The sequence below is a fragment of the Urocampus carinirostris genome, chromosome 1, assembly GCF_059441175.1.
Source record: "Urocampus carinirostris isolate Australia breed hairy pipefish chromosome 1, RoL_Ucar_1.0, whole genome shotgun sequence".
NCBI lineage: Eukaryota > Metazoa > Chordata > Actinopteri > Syngnathiformes > Syngnathidae > Urocampus > Urocampus carinirostris.
In genome coordinates this window covers 23,135,046-23,152,081 of record NC_142349.1, presented here as the reverse complement: position 1 = coordinate 23,152,081, position 17,036 = coordinate 23,135,046, and the positions used below count along the sequence as shown (strand labels likewise).

Below are 17,036 nucleotides of genomic sequence, written 5' to 3'. Positions count from 1 at the left end.
ACACGTTGTCTAGCTCATCTTTGAAGAGTGGGATGGAGCTTTACACTGAAAATCTACAGGGAACAGGTGATACAAGTGCTGTATCTGAGTCAGATCAGGAGACTTTTTTTCATGCGGAGAAAAAAAACTTGCCCCCAAAACATTTTGGAGCAGTATCGGCTGTACTTGCCCAAGACAGACCCCAGTAAGTGATACCTGGACGACCCTTACGGTTAAGGGATCGGATAACTGTAATGTTACTCATAAAAGCAATTTGTCTTATGTCTTTTTATTAACATTGTTAAAGTCCTAAAACGAAACAATTGTGCGTAATTACTACCTTTAGAAAATAACATCATAATGACATCCTAGGAGAGAAAATGACGTGTATAAAAGAAGTTCTGATTCAAGCTCAATCGACCAACCCCTTTTCTTGAAATGCGTGGGCGACATTCCGCAGTATTATCGTTCTCACTGTGATTATCATCTTTATCATCATCATCACTTTGCAGATGGCCATAGGCACAACACCTGTTGCAAAGTCTCCTGCCAAAACTATTGAATTCTGGCATACTGCATCATGGTGTGGTATGCTAATATTACTTGTCTGCCCTGAAATGTCCATGGCCAACCTCGTTGCATTCAATTTTTCACAACGTTGATATCAATAACCGTAAGGGCAATTCAAAATTGCTGCCATTCTAAAGCGAATATGCATATTCTTGCGTGTAGGCACTCATTCATAGCACTGACACAGGCTTCGAGTAACATTGGTCTGTTTATTCATTGACTTTAAATAAGAAAGTAAATATAAGAAACAACAACATTGTGGACATTAGTGATATGTTACAAGCTTCAAAAGGCACTTTTTAAAGGACATTGACTGTGTCTCCGCTGCAAGAGGGCATTACACCACTCATCGGTAGGCAAATTTTAAAGGCACAAAGAAAGTAGAGGTGAGGTAGAAAATGATATGCGCCTCAGTGTGAATTTGCTTCCCCAAACATATTCAATTCCAAAGTCCCACAGCATTTGAGATTTTTTGACCTGCACACATGGATGAGGGTGGGCCGCTTGGCTAATGTGGCCTTTTTCTTTGATATGCAACTGGCAGGGAAAACAGAGAGGCCAATTACAGAGGCACTTTAAAAGCATTTATGGTCAATATGTTGTTTAATTCACTTTTAACAAATGATTCTCTGGGGCAATTTTAAACTTAAAAGCGTTTTTGTTTTTCATCGCTAAATTGTTAAACCCCTCGAGTTCCCGCTGTAAGTTTCGGCAGACATTATTTATTCCACACCAAGATTTCCATAAACATTTCCATAAGAGCAACTGAAAAGACAGCAGTTTTTTTTGTCCTTGGGAGCAATAATCATTCTCTACTGACATGCACAGAGACACAATGTTCTCAGTGATCCTTAAAAAAAATAATTCGTATTAGATATCTTTTTTTTGGTTTATTTTTCATATATACTGCACATAGTCTTAGTTGAATAAGTGCCTTAACCCTTAATTCAAAAATATACAGCAAGCATAAAAAAACGACAGGTAGGTTCATTCAGAGTGTAAATGACAGCAGTAGTAGATCAGATTAGTTCAAAAGACATTACATACCTGTGTAAAATGTTTATTGGAAATAGTCAGTGCATCTTGGACAATGTCAAATTGGTATACGGTTGGATATACACTGGTGGGCTTTTCCCTACCACTTAATCCTTTGAATGTAAGCTGCAAACAGCGATTGGAAAAGAGTACTTTTTACATGAATTGACCAAATACATTTATTCTGTATGCACTGTCCTGTGTGATGTACCCCTATTTTTTATAGAGAACATTGGTAAAATAATTCCAGAATACTGTGCTGGCTTAAAAAAACGCTTGCAAGTAAATCCTATTGTATTGTTAAAAATTTCGGATTTCCAACTTAAAACAAATTAAACCGGACACACGGTAAAGTCAAATAAAGGATGCATTCCACAAGAAAGTAACAAAATCTCGCAAAAAGCAGCTTTAAAATTGTACATTACTATCTGCATTGCACCAAACTCTCACAATATAGAAAAACAAAAAAATCCCACTCTATTGACTTGTCAAAGAGAAACAATATCAAGTGCTGGGTGCCCTCTGCCGCTGTTTAATCTCTTGTAACAAGATTACAGTCTTTATATCAGATTTCCCTATTAAAATTGTACTACCACTTGGAAACAATTGTTTGGTTTTTGCCATTTATGTCTTTACTGTAAGGCCAGTTGCTTTGGTAGCCTAATGTAAAGCTAGCTATAGAAACAGGTGATGACAGTAAATGGTTGGAGTGGAAATCAAATGTGAAAATATTCAGGCATTATGTTGTTTATACTACATGACCATTCAAATTGGGGACTACCACAGAGTCACATTGCATTTACGAAGACAGGCCCATGTGGTGTGATTTGAATGTCATTATAGTTCATTTCAATAGATTGTGCTGTCGCTTTGAAAATCAGCGCCACCGCTGGTTCACGGCAGTGACTACATCTGCTGTTAAAATCCTGTTTGGTTTTTTCGATGTTGTTTACTCTTTGAGCAATGTAAAAAAAACTAAGTGGTCATCGCATTCATGACAGCACATGTGCACTTTTGCGCCAATAGAAAATGTGAATGACGGCTTCGACGCGTGAAATGTGAGCCCCTGTTTTTGACAGTGCCAGTGCTGTTGTCATTGGTGGTCGCCCTGGCATTTGCTTGTCATTGTTCCTCGAGGGATAAAGAAAACTCCAGTCCAAGACGTCACCGCACTGTTTTGTATTAAGAGCGCATGCGAAAAGTTGCCACTTTTCTCTGTCCCCTGTCCACTTGAGGAATTTGGCGACCAAGTGCCAAAATTATTCAACATGTTTGATACTCGAAGCTATTGTTGGCGCATTGTTTTCCTCTAAAACGTGCCCCCGAACACCCGACGCCAAAAGCAAAATGCCCATTCCCAGAGGCATCACACGCTTCAGTTGGCAAACATCTTTGTTAAATATGTGTAAGGTTGTGTTCCAAAATTAAACATCACTTGAAAACACTTCTGTTGGCTGTCGAAGTTCTCCCATGTTTGTGTGCATGTGGTTGCTTTAAGTTCCACAGTGTTCCTTGAAGATCCTACGCGTTCTTGCACGTGTAAACTTCCTCCTCACGGACACACGTCTGGCACTCGACGTGGCAACACCAGCGTACCTGGCAGTGGCAGGATAGGCTAGTGAGGCGCACGGCCGTGTCATAGCCACGACCGCAACAAAGGTTCTGGCAGCTGGTGTTCTTGGCGCAGGAGCGCCCGCCCGTGCCCGCTGAGTAGCGCGAGGGTCGACAAAAGCTAGGCGACTCCTCCAGGTAGACAAGCTCGGCAGTGCGAAGACTCTGTCCGTGACGGCGCGGCCCCGCCAGCTCGCTCTCCCCGGTGGCCACGTTGGTGACGCTGAGGACCCTGGCAGCCGTGTCATGACGGTACTTGAGCAGCCGGCCTGTGTCGTGGAACGGGGAGAGCTGCTTCCAGCAAGTCCGTACGGCGCATGAGCCGGAGACCCCGTGACACTTGCAGGTGGTCTTAAGGCCGCTCTTTACCGCCTTTGGGAGCAGAGAGTAGAGAAAACAGGGAGACGTCAATTCTCAGGCTTTGATTCATTACCTTGCCTCTTATCGGGGAGGTCTATCTGCACGGAGGCGGACGGTTTCCTGAAGGCGGTCGCCTGCACCTTTCCAGAATGTTTCTGCTCGGCTCACTGGAAACTCTAACATAATGGATCGAGGGCAACTGTCGTATTTCATTTGCCGCACATCTCTCACTCGGACAGCTCGGGCTTTGTTGCAACTAGTACTGTCTGCCTGGCGTGTCTCGTTCCTCAAGCCTGAGGCCTGGTGGGACGTACGGTGCGAAAGCTGGAATTTCCATGCCTCACTTTTTCGCCTGCTCAAGCAACTAACTTTTACTAAAACCCTGAAAAAAATCCAACACACGGTTTAACCTTAATTTTTTCACACTATCATGTTTCTTGGTGAGGGCCAGAAGCGGGTCAGGTAGCATGGAGGTCAGTCAAAAAGGCCCCCGGGGTACTTTGGGGTTGAACAGTTCTGCTTAGTTTCTCCCTTTACAGGTATGATACCCTCGGGGGACTTCTGAAGACTCTTACTGAGAGATGGTGGTTGTCTGGAGGGCCATGCACTTTTGCAGTCCGCATCGGTGGAAAGTGAGGAAAAACAAGCAACTCAGATAAGTAAGCTGCACTTACTTCTTCCTGTTTTTATGTTTGGGTTTCTAGGGTGAAACGCCCCTGGGGCTTCTTGTCAATCTCAGAGCGCCACACTGATGGTTACTAACATTAGGCGGGATTTATGGTGAGTGCAGTGATTTAGTATGAGGAATTAAAAAAAAATCTTCCTCGTATATTAAAAAAGAGGCCACAGTTATAATCGCTCCCTCTTCAATCCAAGACCTTTAATTTGGAGTCAGCCCGCACAACAAGCTTCATCATGTCTGAAAGCACCTGGCTCTGACTCCTGCTGACTTGAAGGAGAAATATCCTATGATTTGAAGCCCTTTCACAATAAACTACAAGCATTAAATGACAATATATTACCTTTGACACAATGGTGATGCCTTTGCTCAAAAAAACTAACTGGCGGAGACAATTAACACCAGGAAGTAGGACACCTTGATCATAAAAACCTCGCCTCACTCAAAGCAACCACTCCGATCTGCACTAGAATTGCAGGGCATTAAAAGAAAATACACTGCGGTCTGAATGTTTGTTCTTTTCTCATGCTTCAGATGTTTGGTAATAACATTTTTGAGGAAAATTAAGATTTTGCAAAAATAAGTGTCACTTGATAAACACTAATTGTATTACTATACTGCGAGCATGGCTGAAAAAAAATACATTCACAATGAAGGGTCTCCTAGAATTATATACAGTAATCCCTCAGTTATCGCAGTTAATGGGGACCAAAACCACCCGCGAAAAGTGAAAATCCGCGAAGTAGCGACGCCCCTTCAAAAATGCTTAAAAAAACAAACAAACAAAAAAAAACAAAAAAATATATATATATGTATATATATATATATATATATATATATATATATATATATATATATATAATACATATTTTTTAAATCTTTTTATTTTTTAATTTTATTTTATTATTATAATTTTTTTAGACCCGCGAAGCTCTGAACCCGCAAACGTGGAACCGCGAAGTAGCGAGGTCCCACTGTAATATAAAAGTGTGAGATGGGAGAGGGTGCTTGCATACTCAACCACACTACGGTTTTATGGATTGGACTACCGCTTTTTTCCCCTGAAAGCGTCTCCTGATTTTTTTTTTCAATATTCTATTTTGGAGAATTTAAAGGACAACAAATGATCTTGACTTGAGACTAGTATTTTAGTCTTCAGCTCCTTTATCACGTGGAACTTTTTTGTGCGTTTGTAAACTACTCCAACGATCGCATTACATTTTTGTTTTGTTCAATGTTTGCCACTTTTAAAACAAGCACATGTTTTCTATTTTTATTTTCTGGAGACTGATTCTGTTTCGCTTGTCAAGATACCGTAGAGTGTATGATAACATCTACCCCATTAGAATGTCATGTATGTGCTTGGTTGGACCGCAAAAAGGAGCTAGAATTTTCACAGACAGGTGATTGGAGCGAAACACCATGTCCGCTTTAATTTTAATTGAGTATTTGAGTTGGTTCAGCTGTTCATATCAACTTAAAAAATCAAGTCTTGTAAAGAAAAAAGATAGCTCGACCTACTGACCCGAATTCCCACGTTTATATTGTGGGCATCCACCTGAGCTCTCAAGTCTTTGTTGACCCTCTTCTGGCTCAGGAACCTTTTGAGAAACTTGGTGCTGTACTTGAGGTTGTCGCCGCACACCCCCCACTGCCAGGCCTCACGGTGTTGGATGCCGGGCGACTCGTCGCAGGTGCAACGCTCCATGCGGCCCGAGCTGCACGCCTTGGCCAGAGCGTGGGTAAGCGCTGCAGAAGATACCGCCAGGAGAAAGGCCGTCTCTTTGAAGGCTGCAATGAACAGGAGCGAGAAGGTTCAGAGGTGTTGATGTGGTGCCAGTGGAAGGGACTACAAACTGTAATCAAATCCAGTGCTTGGTTCAGAGGTAAGATCTTAAGCCCAACCCGAAACTAGAGTCAACCAAAATCACCCGTCCTCCTACCAAGTCTTCACAAACAAAGTATGAAAATTTAAGTTTGCCTCAGGCTCAGTCCCAAAAAATGAAGTCAACTGGTCGGGTTCGGCTGGGCTTTAATACCTGCGGTCCAGAGCTTAACTCTAACTCGGTTGGCCCGAAAACTGACAGGCAATACATTTTAGGTTCTCACAATTCAAAATGAAATGCATTCAAATCCAACGGCTGGTGTAATCAGCCGTGTTTGTGACATTGTGGAGACAAGCAGTACAAACCCATAAATGATTAAACTAGGCCAGTTGACAGAGACTATTCTCTTACGCAATTAGATTATTTACAAAGTACGTCTTTTAAGAACTTATCAGATTTGAATCAATATTGATAAAACACTGGAATCAAATTGATCTGAGAAATGGAAGTGTCATGATTGCCCTATTTGGAACACCTGTGGCAGCTTGATTGGCGCCAACAGCCCGGACAAGCTGATAGGTGGCCACACCCTTCTTAAGCCCCTGTCTTCTGTTCAAACTTTGTCAGATCGTTTGCGAGCTGTTGTGTTTTCACTCAGTGAGCGTTTTCGTCGACTCCATCCCTGTTAAACCTGTTTTCTGCTTGATCCCCATTTTGGACCCATTTCTAAACCTGACTACGCCTGTTCTGCCTGCCGCCTGCCTACGACCACTATTACGAACTCGACATTGCCTTTGATCTCCAGCCCTGGTCAAACGACGTGCCATTCCCGCCTGCCTTCTTCCGACACGGAAGTGTCATCCCCGCCTTGCTCGATTCCGCTCTCCGCCAGTCCTCGGATCAAGCAATCAAGAAAGCCTAAAAGCTCACTCTCTTTCAATAAAATCTGAGAAACGCATGCAATTGAGTCCTGTGTCCTTTCTGGTGACAGGAAGAATGAGTTACTTTGGAACTTCTGTATTTATGACCACGAAATATCTTATTCCAACAATTACTCTAATCGTAACTAGGTAATAGTAGTTAATTAGGATGTACAGTAAGTCCGTGTTTCCCAAGTGGGGCGACATGTACTCCTGAGGGTCTGTGACAGCACTCCTGGGGAAAATACCATTTTGAAATAAATTCAAAAAGAAGCATCTCTCATTAAAATGGTTTGACTGTAGTCATTAAATGACTCAATTTTTTAGGTGACTTCAAACAAATGTACTCTTATATTCAGAAGGCAACGCTCAGTTTTTGAGAGTGGACCACTTCACTACTCGGATTGATTATTCTATCCTCCATAAAAAATAGCCCGTTTTATAAAAGGACAACACTCAGAAATGTGTCAGTTCACCCCACCAAAAATGTGGGATCATTTCATCTGAAAAATACACCTTATATTGGGGCATTTAATATTCAACTAATTGATGTCCATAAAAAGTTGTGAGCAGAATATTTTATTGATAAAGTATTTGGTAACAATGCCCAGCTGGGGCAATTTTTTCTCCACTGTGCTTATCTGCTATTATCTTACTTTTAGCAAAGCTGTTCGAGCCGTGGATCATATTAGTTAGGAAAATCGGGGGAAGGGAGTGCGGTAGAGAGTAACTTCATGCTGGTTCCCATATTTTCTTTTTCTTTCTCTTTGTTAGCGCGGCATTAAAATAGTGAAGGTAAGAAGAGGACTATTTCATGTATAGTCCAAAAGCCAAACCAAAACCCCAGGAAAGATGAAAAAAAGTAAATTTAAGGGCATATAAGAAATACACGTACTTGCACATACATCATGAACAAGCTGACTAAGGCTGCAATCATGACTTTAAGCTAGGAGATGGCGACAGAGGTAAAAAGTTCGAAACTCACCTCCTTTTAAGTAGTAAAATAATATTAAAAATACATTTTTGGGAAAAATATGTTTCTGTTTCCTTAAAAAAGTAATTGAATCAAAAATAAAACTTCTGAAAATGTGGTCATTCAGTTTTATACAACAAATCTCTCTCTGTTTGGTAAAAATAACAGTAATATGCATCTTGCATTTTTAGTTGCAGGAAGTTCTTCCCATTATATTTTACCACTGGAACGCTACCTTAACTTGTTTTGGATAGCCCATGATAAATTTCCATAAATGATACATAATCCGGGCAGCACAGCGGCGCAGTGCTTGGCGCGTGTGCGGCACAGTTCTGAGGTCATGAGATCAACCCTCCTGTGTGGAGTTTGCATGTTCTCCCTGTGCTTGCGTAGGTTTCCTCCGGGCACTCAAATTTCCTCCCACATTCCAAAAACATGCATGTCAGGCTAATTGGCCAGTTCAAATTGTCCCTAGTTGTGAATGAGCGAGCGAGTTAGGTGTAGCTTGAACCTTTCCTCTTGGCGTGACCTTGAGGGGGCGATGACGCTTCATAGGACAATGACATACAATCTAATGCCAGCTGCCGTTAATCACAACAGAACAGGAAATGCAATGGCGAAACGTCATTTATAAGCAGACTTGTTGAGAAAAATAGCAACAGGTTATTAATGTAGGCTGATTGTCAAAGCATGATACAGAAGAATAAAGCTAAAAATGTGGAGTTGGCAATCCTACTGATACGGACCGCCTGCGAACTGAATGTCTGGATTTGGCCCCACAGCCTAACTGAGTTGGACATCCCTTGGCTGGATGATGTTGTTCCTAACTGTTAGGCTGTCACGTTGCTAAGCAGTCACTAAGTCTATGTGTTTTTTATGCGGCAAAGCTAGGTGCTAAGCAACCGTACTTTTGCTTAATCTTCGGAATATGTAGTTCTTGCCTCCCGTTATGCTAATAAACCACATATGGAGTAAGTACATTGCTACTATACCCGACCCAATTTTTGTTATTACTGGTAAATACACCAAGAAAGCCAAATGTCCTTGAATAGGCTCGGAAGCGTAAATGTTTACAAAGTGTTAGCTGTGTTGTTATGTCATAGTGTCATCCTCCTCTGAGCCGTCTTCTCTGTGTCACACTCTGTTATTTGCGTCCCCCCCACCAGGCTATCGGCCCGGTGTGTCTATTTTGATCCAATTAATTATTATTTTGACTAGGACGCGGCATTTTCCCACATGAAAGTGGACAATCGCGCCACCCTTTTCCTCTGGGAATTGGGCGCTTTCCTGGCGGATAAAAATAAACGGCAGGGCCTCAGAAGTCTCTGCCACCGCTGCCAACGCCGCCATTTGTTGGCTTCCTCACTCCCTCATTACTTCCTTGCTGACCTCGTCATCTGTCCCACATGTTGATATGGACCGAATGTTTGATTTAAATGAAACGTGCAGCTGCAGGAGTATATTTTTCTTTACAATCAATTGATTCGCCCGAAAATTAGAAAAAAGTTATGAAATTTTTGACACTATAACCCCTCCACAAAATCGTATTTTTAATGGACAAATTCAAGCACGTTTAAAGCACTTTCAAAGCCAATTTCTCAATTACCCTGCAACTTGGTTTCTATTCCTGTCCTCTTGAGACCAATGAGCAGGGGGCAATGACACTTCACGTGACTACACCATCTAAACTAATGCCAGCTGCCGTTAGTTACAAGGAAAGAAGAAATGCAATGGCAAAGCGAAGCCACCAGAGCAGACATGACAGCATCATTTTTAAGCAGACTTGATTATTTTTTCTTCAACTGATGTGTGGTTGAGTAAGACTGCTGGGAAACAAGGTAACTATTTAAAGCATTTACGAACACTTCACCCAAAATTCAAGCACTTTTCAAACCTTGAAAAAACGACATTAGAATTTAAGCATTTACAGGGATTTCAAGAACCCGTACAGACCTTGTTGGATTATGCATGAAGTTGTCCATTTTGATTTTCAGGGGCCATTTTGTTTTTCAAAAACACGAGACGACACAAGGTGACAAAATAAATACCGAAATAAATAAATAACAAAATAGAAGACAAAATATTTAGGTATTTTTTATATATTGATGTGTTATTTAATTAAATGGATAATAATTGTATGGATTTGTTGATTTTTATATTTATACCAATACATACCAGTTGCTATGGGCGGGCCTTATGTATGCACGGAATTTACAGAAAACGTTTTCTGAATTTTGGTCTTTTTAAGTTTTATATTCTTATTTTTGCAATACACCAGGCTATTAAAAAATGTCTTGGACAATACTAGGCTCAAGAAGAGGAAACCTTTCAGGCTTTTAAAGTCAAGAGACAACATGGATATGGAATGTCTCGGATAAGTGTTTGTTTGCAAACTCTCAAGATTACACAACAAAAATATTGGGTAATATACACATTTTATTCTATTTTTCTATTATGCGGCTTGGGCAGTTTTAGTTAGTCAGCTACAATGCGAATATACAGGGACCTCTCGCTACTTCACGCTTCGGTTATCACTCGTTCAATGCTTTGCTGATTTTAAATTGAGTTGTCTTTATTGTCATTGAGATGAACGTATTGTGTATTGTGTTCAGAGCAGACAGCACACAGAAAAGGCTTTCACAGGGGCAGGCTTTGTGCGTCGGGAGGGCCTGACTATCTGTGTGGTATATTGTGATACGCTGTTGTGCGCATTCAGTCAAACAGCAGGACGGGAGCACAAGTCAATGTGTTCACCCAAAACTAAATTGGAAACATCAGCTAGTAGCTTTTCAGGCTTACATTGGAAATAAATTCATCAATTAAATAGGACTCTGAGGAAAGTCAAAAGAGCGCAAAGAAATTCTGATCACCAGCGGGTGCTCCGTGGATTGTTATCTGGTCTGAGAAGCGACAGAGGTAGCGTCAAGAGGGAAGGCTATCGCGAGGCTGCAGGTCCAGCCTACTGCTACGGCTTGTCGAACAACTCACTTAAGCCCCACCCTTGCTTAGCCTGTATGTCACCAATGGCATATCTATTACATGTGAGACGTATGATTTGGAGCTACAACTTGTGAGAAACCACTACATTTGTGACCCTTGTATTTTTTTTCACCAGAGACCTGGCTCAACTTGAAGTTACCGAATGTTGGGATGCTTCTAGCCTGACACTCTCTAAATCGCTTTCTTGCATTGAAAGGAGAAGCCCTCCAATTGTGTTTAACTCTTGTATAATGAGAATAAAGACCAATCATTCATGTGCAATTATTTGTTCTGTTTTTCTTTTCATTTGTAGGTCTATAGTTGCTATTTTGCTACAGTCTTATACTTTCAGTCAGTGAGGACGTCATCTTCGGGGCTATTAGGAAGATGCGACGCTATTTCAGGAATTTTTATTTTTTTGGGCAGGTTAAGGTCCTCATAACTGCGATAACCGTAGGGCTAATAAATATATATGGTAATTTATGACTTTCAGAGTGTCAGGATAACAGAATTATTTTGGTATGCAGTAACTAGTAACGGTATCTGATTTCTTTTTTTCAATAACGCAGTCAGCACTGGTTTTTGGATCGGTCCTCCACAACTCGCTGGCGCCGCACACCTACCCCTTTTGAGGAGGCTCCCTCGCCCATCCAGACTGCAGTTCCAGCGTTCGTTGCGGAACTGGTATCGACACTCCAGCAGGCTGAGGCGAACCGATTCGCGCAGCGTCTCGGCCAAGCCGGGCTCGCGTCTGCAAAGTCTCTTCTGCCGCCGAGAAAGTGCCATCTGCTCGCACTGCTTCAGGTGGGCCTTACCCGTCCCAGGCTCGTTGGAGAAGTGGCCCGGCAAGAAAACCAAGGGCTCCCGTCCTGTCAGCCTACACGGGGACATTAACATTCAAAACATTTTTGGCATTATTATTATTAGTTGGACTTGAAATTTGAAGTTTAAGTCAAGTCATGTTTATTTGTATGGCCCTCAATCACAAGAAGTCTCAAAGGGCTGGAAGGACTACAGACTACCATTACACCATCCCCTGATCTGTAACCTACATGAGGGCAAGGAAAAACTCAAAAACCTTCGCATGAGGAAAATGAAGAAACGTTGAGAAGGGGCCGCACATGAACGTTATCCCTCCTCAAGGATGACCAGGATAACACGCAAAAAGGTCCCCAATTTGAGACCAGGTGGAAACATTTGTTGCCCTGGAGTGGGATGAGCGCCCCAGGGCTGTACTTGTCCTAGACACACCACAGGAATTGGTGCCCTTACCCTATTAGTCAAGGGATACACCTAATCACCCACTTTGCATTTACTTCCTAAAATACTTTTTTGACAAGCCTTTCATAGGAGCATCATTTCCTGTGGTGTGTCCTGGGCAAGTACAGCCTGGTGGGACCCATCCCCATGCAGGCACACATATGGTTCCACCCAGTCTCGCACCAGGGACCTCTTGCGTGTTAGGCAAATGTGCTAACCACTGCACTACAGAAATATTACATTTTATAAGTATTGAAAAGGTCTCTAGCTGTGTATGTACAACTCGGAAGTTGTACTGAAGTGCAGGTAAATTGCATGTTCATTTTTATTTATCTTACTTGTTAGAATTTGAGTATTTGCAAAAAAACGATTGTGTCATTTTATCTTAAAGAAGGATTTTTTTTGTGTGAGTTTAAGTTTATAATCAGGCTAGTTAGGTTTTAAGACAGTCTATGTAACTTATTATAAATCATTTAATTTTTCAAGAAATGCAAAATCCTGGTATCGTACCGGTATTGTTGCACGACAGTGCATGTCAAAGATGAGGTTCTGCTCATCTCTGAAGTGCGGGATGAGCCTTTACATCAAAAAACTGACGGCCAGATGATGAAAGTGCTCTATATGAGTCAGATCAAGATGTTTCTCTTGCTACGGGTAACACTGGAAACCAATACTATCTGTTTTATATGGGGGAGAAAACCTCTATCCAAAAGAATGCCCTGGGGAAGGATGGGTGTCGCCAGGCTTTACTTGCCCAAGACACATCACTGGAAGTAATGCCCCGACAACTCTGGTGGTTAAGAGGTCCATGAACAATAAGTAGTATTTTTGTTACTTGACAGTATCATACCAGTCAACCTTATACAATTGCTCCCCTTATCAATGATAAAAAAACCTTACAACCAAAACCCCGAACTACAGTGAGATAAACTGGGAAGAAAAAAACTTAGATAATTTGTGTAAACAAGTTGATTTACAAAATAAACAATACAAACAATTATTTCAGCAAAGTTCTAAATAGTTTTTAGGGTTAGGCGATACCAGAATGTTTGGTATCAATCCAATCCAAGTAGATACAGGGTAGTATCGAAACTCATCCAATACTGAGACTTTTTTTTCTCAGAAATGTTATTTTCATTAAATAATCGAACCTTTTTCCATTTTATTAGTTTATAATTATGATTAAAAGTTGCAGAGTTCAGGTATTACAATTTTTTTTCTTCTTCTTAAATAACTAAAATTACAATTTCAACAGTATTATAAAAATAAACAAAAAATATATATTTCAACTGTTATGGAGTAACATTCCATTAAGTCAAACAAAATAATACTGCTACATAACAAACATGCAAATATTGTGCAACAAAGTCAATACGACAACTCCAATTCCTTCCATTGCACATCCATCCATTATCTGCACCGCTTATCCTCAGTAGGGTCGCGATGGTGATGAAGCCCAGCTATCATTAGGTAGTGAGCAGGGGACACCCGGAATTGCTTGCCAGCCAGTCGCAGGGCACACAGAGACAGAAAACTCACTCCTCATTTACACCTAGGGACAATTTCGACCGGCCAATTAACCTGACATCCATGTTTTTGGAATGTGGGAAGAAACCGGAGTGCTCGGAAGAAACCCACGCAAGCATGAGGAGTACATGCAAACTCCACACAGGAATGTTTGATCCCATGACCCCAGAACTGTGCCGCACACGCGCTGACCACTGACCTGCCACTCCATCCTTCATTGTCAACATTCAAATGGTGTAAACAGTACTATATAAAACTAATTAACCGTCTAAATATAAAACAATCATTATACAAAAAAAATTCAGAGGAAAGTGAAGATAATCAAGCAAAAAAAGAAGTTATGTAACAAAAAATAAATACTGTAAAACAATTTTAACAAGATAATTAGAAAACCTTCCATTGCACAATTGTTAAAAAAAAAAAAAAAAGTATAAATAAAGTGTCAACACAATTGATCAAATTTGAAAGTTATAATGTATACATAACCTTACGACTCTATTAACATCATAGTGATGATTGCAATGGGGGCGCTGTATAGATACCTAGACAATCAAGCCGATTTATTAACTTATTATTGATAATATTGATAATATTGATACTATTAATATCTTATCACCCCGCCCACCTTTAGTTCTTTCCCCACAGTAGTAAATTTAATGTTGCTAGTTATATGAAGGAGTGCCGGCTTTTACAGACTTCAACTTTTCTACAGAGGTTTTTAGGTCACTATTTAGTTTAGTTTGCAGCGAGGATATCAGAGTATAGTCTTCCTAAACTCCATGATGTTGTCGTCTGCTACCAGTGACTGAGACGATCTGGATTGGGGCCAAAATGGGCATGACAAAATGGGTCTGAATGAGAAGTTGAAAAAGTACATGTATATTTGCATTTATTATTTTTTTTCCCTGTAGCAAATTTGTTATACGGTGTACACCAGGGGTCTCTAATTGTTTTTTTTTTGTTTTTTTATGAGAAGGGCACCGACTTTGATATGCATCCCTGAAATAACATCATTAAAAAAAGTCATATTATTATTTTATAACGATAACACAATAAATAATTAATTAAGTTACAGTTTTAAAAAAAAAAAAATGTTTTAACTAAATGGGCTCGAGCACCCCGCAACCCTAATGAGGATAAGCAGTGCAGAGAATGGATGGATGGATGTTGTTACTATGTTATTACCAGGTTAATTATCGGAAGTAGCGTTTAATAGACTCTGTCAACCGCTAAACAATTCCTCTGACTAGAAAATCACAATGACCCAGCACTGGTGACCTATTTTGAGGACATGTTGAGAACCACACAGGGTAAAGTAGAAATAAATAGGTATGTATAATTATGTATAATTATGATCGTTATTATTGTGATTATTTTTAACTTTTGTTAACATTTTCAGCTGTTGATCAAATGATAAGAAAAAAAATGTTTATCCTTTTCAATTAAACGTAATATATTTGAATACAAATGTTAAAAAGATATGAAACCTCACAGGTTGCGCAATGTATCATATTGATTATTTGATACGATTTTCCCTATCTAACATCAAAACTTCGGCTATTTGTATGTTCAACGGGAATTGATTAGGTTATTATGTATAGTATTATTATGCCAACGGCGTTCCTCCGACCTATTCTACTCTTGTTATTTACATATTCTTTCTTTTTAAACTATTCTATATAATTACCTTGTATTATACACTACACTATCTTTTTTACTCTATTCTTTTTATTCTTTTAAATCTATTATATTATCATTATTGAGAGTTTGCCTGTCAAATGACTTCTTGTATATATCATGTTTATGATTTATACTGGCTGAATGAATAAATACAATACCAAAAATTGTTTCAAGGTTCGTGTAAAAAAAAAAAAATCAGGACAGAAATCGAAGAAAATCAGTGCTCCATCCTGGGGCGATTTTAGGTGTCTAGCTGATTAAAATTGTGGTCATATTTCACTCAAAGTGATATAACAATTCAATAATGATAACATTTTAATGAAAATGTTTTGCTAAAGGCTTTTATTTTTAGAGAGGCCGTTTTATTGATCGAATGTTTTTTAATTGAATCACGGCACTCTTAGGTTACCATAATCACCGTAATACACCGAATCCTCCACAGACTTTGCTGCTATGCCGCAAGTGACACTGAGCGAAAGGAGAGCAAGGGAGGGGGCGAGAGGGGCGCATAGGAATCAAATAGACTGGAACTTTCTGACGCTGGGTTGTTTTTTGTTTTATTCTTTTTATAGTTTAGCTACCTTTTCAGGATAGGCCTACCCTGTCCTTTTTTAAGGAAAAGGGGCCTTTAAAAATGATATAATTCTGGGGAATGCTTGGGTTGAAGTTGGAGGTGCTTGAGCACCCCTCAAAACAGGCTGGTTCCGCTTATGGTTGGAGCCAAGATTTAACAGAAGTCTTGCATCAATTTACGCAACATGCAGCAACCAAATCCCACTCAACAATTATAAAACACAATAGAAAACGCATAAACGAAAAACCTGCCGTATAAAAGCATTACAAAAAACATCCAATTCTGAAGTTCCAAAAGCACTTTCAACACATTTCTGCGTTCGGAGGTCGATAGAATGAAAACGTGTAAAAAAAAAAAGTTTCTGACCCAAAGTAAGCTGCGCCGTGCGATACAAGGATGCAGAGTGCGACGAGGCGCAGTAGGCAGGCGGTCCTCGGGAGCCTGTAGCGCATTTTGCCGGCTCGGTTCTGCTCTTCATCGCGATGATTCTGCACAGGGAGAAAGTCCGAGCCGCGGAGGATGGCGCGCCTCTTTAAAGGGGGGGAGGAGGCTCACGTCGAAGTATCTCCCACCCTCGACACCACCCAGGTGGATGCAGCTGCGGGCTTACCTGCGCGTCGCACTTCCACCTCCTGCACTGACGATTGCGAATCACGGACGCTAAACAAAACTTGGGGAAAAATCCAACCGCAAAATGCGCTCGTAAAATTCAAAATCCGAACGAGGACACATGCAGTACCTGCATGCAAGCTTCCACAGGTCTGAGCAATCACACAAAGTCTCTAAACTCCGCTTGGAGCAAAGGTGAGCAGCATCAATCCCATCAATGTGACGATCACACTGGTCATGTGAATGGTTTTTCATATCAGTTAAAAGTCCAATTTCCTAGAAAATTACGAAGACCCATCCCAGATGACATTTTCAGAGCCGGACTGTAGTACTCTGGTGTTCTTAGGGAGATACCTGGTAACAATGGGCACCAGATTGCTGATTTATTTATTAAACAGATCTGTTCCTCCAGGACACAGCATACTGATGAAGTGCATTCAGATTTAGAAACCTT

At 40.6% G+C, this 17,036-nt stretch overlaps 1 protein-coding gene across 1 annotated transcript; it reads right to left on the bottom strand.

The window, feature by feature from the left end:
- Nucleotides 1-823: 823 nt before the first annotated feature.
- On the bottom strand, nt 824-16,459 carry wnt9b (wingless-type MMTV integration site family, member 9B). The gene is made up of 4 exons (XM_088354154.1): nt 16,340-16,459; nt 11,556-11,809; nt 5,760-6,025; nt 824-3,567 (listed from the first exon to the last, which is right to left on the bottom strand). The coding sequence occupies exons 1-4, from the start codon at nt 16,423-16,425 to the stop codon at nt 3,106-3,108; spliced, it is 1,068 nt and encodes a 355-aa protein (XP_088210280.1). The 5' UTR covers nt 16,426-16,459; the 3' UTR covers nt 824-3,105.
- Between the last annotated feature and the right edge of the window lie 577 nt (nt 16,460-17,036).

Coding starts and splice junctions, on each gene's coding strand:
- wnt9b (XM_088354154.1), bottom strand. CDS start 16,425: ATGCGCTACAGGCTCCCGAGGACCGCCTGCCTACTGCGCCTCGTCGCA. Junction 11,810..16,339: donor CACGGCGCAGCTTACTTTGG/GTCAGAAACTTT, acceptor GTCCCCGTGTAG/GCTGACAGGACGGGAGCCCT. Junction 3,568..5,759: donor ATATAAACGTGGGAATTCGG/GTCAGTAGGTCG, acceptor CTGCTCCCAAAG/GCGGTAAAGAGCGGCCTTAA.